At 41.8% G+C, this 10,689-nt stretch overlaps 1 protein-coding gene across 1 annotated transcript; it reads right to left on the bottom strand.

The window, feature by feature from the left end:
• Positions 1-9,914: 9,914 nt before the first annotated feature.
• On the bottom strand, positions 9,915-10,415 carry LOC117844154 (uncharacterized). The gene has a single exon (XM_034724921.1). The coding sequence runs from the start codon at positions 10,413-10,415 to the stop codon at positions 9,915-9,917; it is 501 nt and encodes a 166-aa protein (XP_034580812.1).
• Positions 10,416-10,689: the final 274 nt, after the last annotated feature.

Genomic DNA, 10,689 nt, shown 5'->3' with positions numbered 1-10,689 from the left:
GCGACATTGTGGCCATATATATAGGGCTGGGGACACACAGTGCGAGAGTGGTTCAAGACACGGTTGGAAAGGGTGGAGCCCGCTTGAGCGAGAGAGTCCTAGACCGGGAGTAGTTGGTAAGAATTTTTCTTTTTATTTTGCCACTTGAATGAATCTGAAAGTTGATTAGAGTACATTTTTTGGATTTAATATTTGCTGTACTGCATGTGGTTCAGAAGCTTCTATTGGTCAGGGTGGGATGGTAGCGGAGACATGGAGACGGCAGACCGTGCCTGTGAATGCTTGTCTTTTCTTAACCAGCTGCGGAGCCGAGTCGCGCGTAGGCCACCCATCAGCTCCGAATCTGCAGAGTTGGTAGCACCTAGTCAGAAGCGAACAAGGCATAGACGCGATTCATGGGCAGCAATATAATTTCAAACTCAAGAAAATGTATTCGGTGCAATAGTGCAAATCATTTCATTTTATTAGGTTACAAAGAAATATCAGAATCTCAGACTCAAGAAAATGTATTGTTCTCTACAGCAATGATTATTGGTTGTGAAAATGTGAATTTCGAGCTTCAAAATGGGTCTGGAGACTGAAGTTTTTGAACATATGTACATGTTCGATCTCATTTAAAATATTGGATATCATTTTGCACTTACTTGCAACATAGCTTCAGTTCAGAAATTAAATGTAATAGGAATGGACTATTGTGGTTAGTAATTATCATCATGCTGTTAAAAAATCGACCATGAGTAGAAATTCGCAACATACTGGCTAGCTTTTTACTTATGAAAAAAATGTGCAATGTTGTGTATTTCATTTAGAATGAAATAGCGGCAAACGTATCCATTAAGTATATTTAAAGCGCCTACTGTTGGTACAAACTTGCATCATATATGCACATGTCATCAATAAGTTGCGAATAATTCCACGTATTTTGTGCAGCAACCCTGGCACACCATAACCGGACACAAATTCTATATCTTGAACGACTCGCAGGAAAATTTTCTGATTGAACAAAAATTATCTAATATTACTCAAGGAAATAAATTCCGGTATTCCTGGACAATTATTAGACAATTTGCAGTTAGAGTAGATGAGTTAGTGTTAGCCGACGTTATGCAAGGCTTCTAGAAAAGCAGCTGGATGTGTTTCACAATCTCGACGAGCAACGCTTTCTGGACGATCATGGGCGATGTGAACGTGACAATGTGGGCAGCAGATGCTTCGACTTTACTACTGGTTTTCCTTCCATCCTGGACGTCTTTCTTTGAAAAGACACGCTCTTTCGACTCTAAGCTTGACATATGCTGGCTCTTTGATTGACAGGGTCACCACTCACTCTGGCATGCCAATCTGACTAAAGCAAGGGTAGAAACATGGGGCAAAGCGACTAAAGGTGAAGCGTGCACGAGATCGATAGGGGCCTGGATCACTTGCGTCCTAATTAAAAATAGTGACGGCAAGCACTCGGAAAGATGGATTTGGTTGTTATATTTTGTTATAATATTTGTGTGCAAAATTTCTATGCTCTCAGCTACTACTTGTTCAACTTTGCCTCTCAATTCCTTTGTGTGATTCGGGAAAGATCATCTTTACCTCTTCAAATCCCCCATGCGCGCTATCAGCTACTACTTGTTCTACTTTTCATCTCATTCCTTTTCTTTTTTTACAGCTTCAAATCAAAGACCAAACCTAACAATCTCACTATAAATTACACGTGAGAGACACCAGCATCATATTGGGAATACTATAATATTCGAACCTAAGAGAAACGGGTAGGCTACACTATCTACAACAAAGAGGTATACCGTGTTCATGTCGAAACTTGCGAGTAAAGAGCATGGATGGTTACCACTAGATGTGCATTTGAACAGTCAATACAACTTAGATGCACATCAGTGTAGACATCAGTGTAGAGGAAGTAGTTGCCGATCGTGATCACCTCATCCTCATCCCAACAACAACCTCGTGCCAATGTAGCCGATCAACATAGAAGCAAGAACAGCGGTGCCTTCACGGAGGCCACACGTATGGGACAATAATGTTGTGCGCCGGTGTGCTAGCACCGCATGCTAGGCAAGGGTTTTGGGATTAGACCGAAAAGAGGTGGTGGGTAGGGTTTGTGGCATGGTGGAATGATGCGCCCCTTGCCCCGCCCCTCATATTTAGAGAGTACACTAATGACCTTCCAAGGGTAGGCCCATTTGTACTCTAATACCTCATAGGTCAATTATCCTATGAGCATTTAATCTGAATTGTTATGATTGCCTCTTGGGCACATCACCAATAATCTCCCACTTGCACTAGAGATAATCATATAGGCAGGCTTTTCTAATATTCCAACCCCTTAAGTGTGTGACAGGTTAGGTTCATGAGTAAACGGTCGTGAACGGGAACCATTTGTGAACCACAAGTTAGCAGCGGCACCTAGCAGAGCATACTGACTCCTGAATGTACATAAAGATCATATCTACCAAACCTTGATAAACTCATATATTAATCCCTTTGCCACATGATAGCAGTCAAGCTCAAGGCGAGATACGTGCCACTCTTGTGATAGCTCGACCATTCACTATGTTATTTAAGAGGGGCAAATTCCATCTTTGATCCGCTCACATCCTATCTGATGCTTATGATACACCCAAAGACTACTTTTATGACTACCCAAATACGGAGTAGTGTTCGGAAGCTCCAATGTGCACCACTACACATAGTGAGCAACAATGGCAATCTCAGGTCTAAGGATCTAGTATGTATACCACTCGAGACCAACTGATCACTACAATAAATTTGCCAATCTATGATGAAAATTTTATGACATATTGGTTCTCATCATAGATCTGTGACGTTTCTAGCTGAAAATGTCATAAAGTTTCACATCCGAGTATATTTAGTGATAAAGTTATGAAACGTCATAAACGTTGCACTATAGCCAAAAAGAAATCGTTACTCGCTGTTACATGGTGGTTTTGTGACGATATAAGGTCCATGAAAACATCATAAACCAACCAAGGTCCCACATGTAAGTTTAAGCTGATAAATAGGGCAGTAAAATAAAAAGAAAATGTGTTCCTCCTGTGGGTCGAACGTGTTACTGATCAAATGGGGAGTCTTTACCACAACCAGATCCCATATGTAAGCTTAGTTTCAGGTAAGTGTGGCAGCTGGCAGCTGAAATGCCCGTGTTGCAGCCCAAAATTTGTTTACCCACTGCCACGCTCCCACGATAGGGAAAAAAGAAGAACAGAGAGAAGGCAGCCAGGATGGAGCACTCCAGCGGAGATCTGCGGCTCCCGCAGTGGCTCAGTCCTACGGCAGCACAAATCTAGTGCTCCGTGCTGCGACGCGTCAATCTAGTCATTAATTTTGGGTTGAATTCATCAAAATTTCATTTTGCATTAAGGTCTTACGACGTAAGGCACTTCCAACCTGTTGCTTGATTCGAAAGCTAAACATTGAGCATTTGATAGATGGATAGATGTTGGATACACAGTTGTCAACTATTTACCCTGGAGCATGAGAAAGGGATCAATGATTTCATGGAATTTGTTAAGAGTAGATACTCTGATGATGATCAAATACTATGCCTATGTTGTGGATGCCTGAATCAGTCTAGACGTACTGTAGAAGTGGTGAACATGCACTCACCTAGAACTGGGATGGCAAGCACCTACACTAAGTGGAACCATCATGGAGAAACATTCGAAGATAGGGTTGAGGAAAATGCAAATCTATAGGATAATGGGGTTCAGGAAAATGCAATTCTGCAGGATGATGGGGTTGAGGAAATTGCAATTCTACCGGATAAGTGGATTGAGAATAATGCAGTTCTGCAGGAAGATGGTGATTAGAAAATTGTTCCGAAAAACAAACACATATCAAGTATACAGGAGGATGTAGGCACTGAAGATGGACTTCCTGAAATGATAGTCAACATGTGCGACGCTAAAGAGCTTGAAGGGAAAATGTGAGAATGTATAAAGGATCATTTAAAATGTAAGGTGTCACCGGGATCTACATATACACAATTTACATTTGTTGTGAAGTAACTTCATTTCAAGTCCTTCTATCGGATAAGCAATGTCGCATCCAATGCGATTCTGAAGGTGTTATCCATTGCTTTCCCAGCAGCACGTGTTCCGACATCTTATGATGAGGCTATGAAGTATATACGTGCCATGGGACTTGGTTATGAATTTATCCATGTTTGCAAGAATAATTGTGTATTGTTTCCCAATACACTAGCAAAACATGATGTGTGCCCATTGTATTGTGAAGCGGATTCAAGATGGGAAGAGGCAGATACCAAGAAGTGCGTTGCTTAGAAGGTATTGAGGTCTTTTTCGCTGGTTTCAAGGCTGAAGAGGATGTTTCTTTCATTAAAAACCACAAAGGATGCCCAATGGCACAACTCGAAGCGAAAACCAGTGGAAAATAAGCTTAGCCGTCCAGCTGATGGTGAGCATGGAAAGACTTCGACAAAAATTAGTTTGAATCTGCAAAAGATGCTAGGAACATTAGACTTGGCCTTGCAACTGATGGTTCCAATCCATTTGGCAACACGACCAACTCGTATAGTATGTGGCCAGTATTTGTTGTGCCATATAACATGCCACCATGGGTATGCATGGAAGAATCAAACTTCATGATGGCATTATTGATCCCTGGGCTGAGTTCTCCATCAAAGGATTTTGATCTCTTCTTGCAACCTCTCGTAGATGAGTTGTTGGACCTTTGGAACGGTGTTGATGCATACGATGCTTGTAGTCACCAATCCTTTAAACTGCATGCTGCGGTTATATGGTGCATACATGATTATCCAGAACTAAGTACATTGGCGGGGCGAGTCATGAAAGGTTATTATGCATGTGTGTGTTGTGACAAGGATCCTTGCTTAAGGAGATTGAAGAGCAAGATATGTTATATTCGTGTTGACGGCTCTTATGTGCCAATTCTAGGCCGTCAACTCCTGCATAAATATCGAAAAGATGACCATCAACCTAGCGGTAGGGGTTTATTACTAACAATTTCCACAAGTGTTGGTGAATAATTTTATGCAGCTAACTTATCCTTAAAAATAAGAAGGAAACACACCCAAGAGGCAGAGAAACACAACTCCAGCCAATTAGGAGAGAGCACACGGATCCATGGGCCCACATTAGGGGGTAAATTGCCTTAACTTAGCGCGTGAAACTAGAACCAACTTGAGGGCCCACTAGGCCGCGTCCTAGAAGAAGGGAAGCGTGAGAGGCGGTGCCAAGGGTTTGGCTGAACCCCTGGTTCAGTCGATCCCCTTTTGACTCCATTCAAGCCCATCTTCCACGTGTCGACACCTAGTTGCATCCCAAAGGAGGTTATGGCCGTTATCCCTAGAGTTACTGCACAAAATCTTGGATTCTACTAGGTGGCACAAGGAGAGAGGTTGGAGGAAGAATATTCCTTGAGATGCTTAGGCATCTCCACTCTCCCAAGGCACCTTCACTCTATAAACAGTAGAGGGGGGCCTCACTTGATGACACACCACCAACACCACTCAAGAGGAGTTTAGAGCTTCATTGCAAAGGCGAAGCCTTGCCTAGCTTGTGCTTAGAATAGAGAGAGAGTGAGGGGTGTTCAGGAGGAGTGCTAGGGTGTCGGCACTCTCCTCTCAACTTGTACCTCTAAGGATGTTGGCTTCCTTCTGAGTAAAGTGAGTTAGTATTCGTGATTCCTTCTTATAGTGTTATACTTGGTTCTTATATGCATGAGTAGTCTATTATCCTTTCTATGTTTTTATGCTTGGCTTATATTCTTGTATGCTAGTCATATACCCTTGCTATCATAGTGTAGGCTTGTATGCTCTCATGTATGCCTTGAGACCTTGATATAGTATACACTAGTAGCGCTTATATTTAAGTGAGATCAGTTCTCTCACTCGCGGGTTCATCGCTCTGTATTTATACACAGTGTTTAGTTTGCTACGGGGATGCAAACGTAGTTAGAATACAGTAGTAATCAATAGCATTGATGTCGTGTCTAGGCTAAGGGTTATCCTTCATTTGCCTTATATCCCACAGGTTGCTAGAGGTAGGCGGCAGGTGGTGACAGCCCTATCCATCCTTTGTAATCCTCCATGTTCGAATATAGCGTAGAGCCGTTGGCCGGAGGTGCCTTACTAATTCAGGGTAAGCCGATGCTCAAATTGAGTATCTTGACTCGAGAGATTGACCTTTAACTTTCCTATAATGATACCTTTTGGAATCCTCTCTACCCTCACCACATATCATGGTGTGTCCTTGGATTGACTAGACTAGAAGTTAGTGCACACACATTCCCTTGGATTCGATACCCTTGGACCTCTCTACCCTCACCACATATCATGGTGTGTCCTTGGATTGACTAGACTAGAAGTTAGTGCACACACATTCCCTTGGATTCGATACCCTTGGAATACTCTCAGGTCAAAACTACAACGGTATCTGTTGTTGGTATATTTAACGATCACGAATAAATCTGCAAGCGCATGGATATACCGTTGTAGCATTTCACTCAAGAATATTCCTAAGGGTATCGTGTTTCCTAAAGGAAGGTGGGTAGGTCAAAAGAGTTTACTATGCATATGAGTATACCATAGATGGATAGAGACAATACTCAAGGCAGAGGTAAGATATGATAGATATGTAGTGTGACACACACATGAATCATCTCAAGATAACTAAGCTACGGAGAAGGACTAAGAGACTCTAGGTTCATATGTACTTCCTATATACTACACAAATAATACAAGCATAACATACAAACACATTGTATAGGACTCATGCCTATGCACCAAGGCACACATGGGGAGACAGTAGCCGTACCGGTTCCACGTGACAAAGTTACTGCTAATTTCTAAACTCCTACAGTGTACCCGAACGTGGGGGATTACGAAGGAGGGACAGGGCTGTCACCACCTGCCACCTACTGCTAACAACCCATGGGGCAAACTCATATGCAATAAGCTAAGCAATCCAAACACCATGATTCCATTGTTAACAACACTCCAGCCAACCCGAGCTATTGTGACAAGGGATGAAGCTGCCATAGAAATGACCATTGAACCGATGCCGTAGCATAGATCAACTAAGCTATACAAGGTATATATGCACACATAGTATGTATTGAAGCATGGTCTCAAGGCATACATGATATTATATAAACCTATACTATGATAGCAAGGGTATATGACTAACTCATGCATAGAAGAACCAAGCACAACACTATATAAAGAAGATAAATACTTTGAATAGAATAAAATCAACCTAGGAAGTTGTGTGTGTTATTCGTTGGATTGAGGCAGTTGTGGTAGTTCGTGGGCCCTTCAATCCATGGGATGCACATGTGGTAACCTCCCATTGGTTGGAAGTGCTTTTCTCGGGTCCATAGTGTGCTTTCTCCATCCTTTTATGTTATTTCACCTGCAACCAAATAATCTCCAAGGACAAGTGGAACTACATTATTCGAAAACAAATAAGTGTGTAAGAAATGCCAATCCTTCTTTATTATTGAGTATATTGACAGTCATATTTGGTACTTAATGATTGTCAAGAACTCCCCCAAGCTAGCCTTTTGCTCGTCTCGAGCAAATGCTAAGACATAGGTTGGTTGATTAGGAGTTGCTACTATATTGTATTCCTAACTTAAACAGCCTACAACAAAATATTCTACCAAGAATTGAATAAGTTGGCACTGATCTTACCTCTTACCTTGTCTTGGATGGTTAAGAGATAGAACAGTTTTATAGAGGACCATTCACTCATCCCTTGATTAGCTATTAATCCAGAGGTTTTGCAACGTTTTTCAAAAGAAATTAAAGTTCCTCAAATGATACTTTTGGATCGCTCAATGTGTATGATTCCTCACCAAGGCATAAGATTACCCTTCTTTCACAACATACTTCTAATAGCCTTATATGTGGAGCTGTAGGTGGGGAAGAGTGAAGGCATACCTATTCCTCATGTATTGCAAAGTCAAAGACCGAATCCTTTGGAGAAGCATGTATGTGGATGGTGTATACGGTAGATGGTATATGGACTCCTTTTTGTTTGATCCTTCTCTCTCCTTTGCTCTTTCTTTGGAGACATAGGCTTTTTTTCTCTCTCTCTTTTTTTTCATCATGCTTTCATGTACTTTATTTTTTTTTGCATCGCACGACTCTATTTTGCAAAGATAACTTTTGGAGAGAGAAAGGTCATAGAACAACATGGAGCTTTATCTTGTGGATGGATGGATGGTATGATTGCTAACTTCCAGTGTAGAAGTTTAGCATATGGCAGTGGCGTGTACATGATCTTGATCATGGGAGTCTAACAAGTTTGTGACTAAGGGTCACAACAATTTAACAAAGCTCAATGAGAGAACAAGTTGTATATGTAGCGGCTATGTAATAGGATCAACATATGGCCTTGGATGGGAATTTCTTATCTTTGAGGAACTTATCATTTGAGCATTTTCAAAAATAAAACTCCAGATATCAAGCATCACATAGAAAAAGATCATAGCTGCTCTATTCTACCGTATCATATCTCACAACAACCTAGACATGGATCATGCTTTTTTCTACCCACAAGTTTCAAGCTAAGGTTTGATCATGCAAGCCCACCAACTCAAAAGTATGAGTAGGATACTAAGTTGTAACAAGACATATGAGACAAAATAAATAGAGCAACTATTCATCATTTCAAGCATGAGGAATTAAAACATTCTTACCATGCATAGGAATGCAATAATTATTTTTGGTATTTTTAATTTTTTAATTTTTTATTTATTTGTATCATGCATATTTCAAAAATAGTAAAGATACAAGTTACCACACTTGTGCGGGTCCTCCCCCAAGCTAGCTTCAAGCTCACTGTTGTTGGTTGGGGTTGTATACCGTCCAATGAAAGTAAGCTCCTTACTCCTCCGGTTGTTGTTGCTGTAGCATACTTGACAAGCTGGACTCCCGTCTTGCAACGCAAGAGTGTGAAAACATAGGGTAGCATCCAAGTGGGTAGATGAATCTTACCCAAGTGGTTGCTTTCCCTGAGCTCAAACTCACAGCAAAGAACAAAATAGAGGAAGAGAGTCCCCTTACTTCTTTCTCCTAAGTGGAATTTGTTGAAAGGACCTTAGAACCAATTCAGAAGAGGAGAGAATACCATGGATGTGCAAGACTCCTCTCCCCTTTACCCCTTGCAGAGCTTAGGAGAACAAATGCTCAGACAATGACCATGGGTGATGATTAGAAGTCGTTGAGGCAAGTGAGACCTAAAGTGTTTGACTTGGCTGAATCAGAGGCTCATCCGACACATACTGGGTCTCAATCACTGCTCCCCCTTGGTACAAACTTCCTTGCAATCATGCGGGATCATGCAAGAGAAGGTTCGGCAAAAATTGTTCTAGAAAAGGACTCAAAACATTTCGCAAACAAATCAACTCTGTTTCATTTTCATAACTTTTTGTGAAAAGGGGAAATGGCTAGAAAAATTCCAGCAAGCAAATGTGGGTTGGAAAAATCAAATATGCACATGCAAATGTCGAGGAAATCCAAATGTTGGAAAGCAAATATGTAGTTGGAAAATCAAATATGGGATAACTACTGATTTACCTATATGCAAGGCCTCACCGAGTTTAAGTTCGAAGAGGAGGACTCTTCTCCAGCATGTTCAGCTCGATGATGTGGCATCTGCTTCTAGAGAAGTGGCTGCAGATGCTCGTTCTAATTTCCTCCACACGTTTTTGATATTCTGAGGTTTCCATGGTGTGGTTGGTGACTTCTTGGACTTTTGGGACTGCGAGTTGGATTGCTTCCCAATCATCAGGCTCGTTCTCTATTTCTCAATACTCATGAAGTCCTTCATGAATGAGATGAGGTTGTCCATCCCCGGGGGTGTCACTTCAGCCTCCTTGATATGTGTGTCGGTTCCCTACTTGCTCTTGATCATGGAGCATTGCTCCTTCCTTGGATGGAACTCAAACTTCTCCTCCTTTCCATTAATGTGGAGTCGGATTACTCTGGATCCCACATCAATGCATGCATCCGTGGTGCTAAGGAACGGGCGCCCAAGGATGAGCGGTGATTTCTTGTCGATATCCATATCGAGCACCATGAAGTCGACGGAGATGAAGAAATCTTGGATTCTCACCGGAATGTCTTCAGCAATTCCTGCTGGGTACCGGACCGATGAATCTGCTAGCTGTAGTTGAATAGGAGTTGGGGATAAATCCATATAATTGAGGTGATCAGAAACTACAATGGGCATGATGCTGACGCTGGCTCCGAGGTCACAGAGGGCATGGTCGAAGTGATGTGTCCCGATCATACAAGTGATCATGGGACACCCAGAATCTTTCTTCTTCTTAGGAAGCTGGTTGAGTATAGCTGCGCTACATTCCTCCGTAAGCTTCACCACCTCTAAAGTGGGCATTGGTTGCTTGTTGCTGAGGATGTCTTTGAGATAACGTGCATATATGGGTACCTACATTGCCTTCAGTAGTGGAACATTGATGAGGATCTTTTGGATCATTTCCACAAAGTGAGCATTTCACCGTAGAGTATTCCCAAGGGTATCGTATTTCCCAAAGGAAAGCGGGTAGGTCAAAAGAGTTTAATATGCATATGAGTATACCATAGATGGATAGAGACAATACTCAAGGTAGGGGTAAGATATGATAGATTACATACACAGAAATCATCTCAAG

This window comes from Setaria viridis, chromosome 2 (assembly GCF_005286985.2).
Source record: "Setaria viridis chromosome 2, Setaria_viridis_v4.0, whole genome shotgun sequence".
Classification (NCBI taxonomy): Eukaryota; Viridiplantae; Streptophyta; class Magnoliopsida; order Poales; family Poaceae; genus Setaria; species Setaria viridis.
Note: the sequence above shows the minus strand (reverse complement) of the source record. Positions and strands in the feature narration are given on the sequence as shown.

Excerpts from the sequence above, each read along its gene's own strand:
- LOC117844154 (XM_034724921.1), bottom strand. The coding sequence starts at position 10,415 with ATGCCCACTTTAGAGGTGGTGAAGCTTACGGAGGAATGTAGCGCAGCT.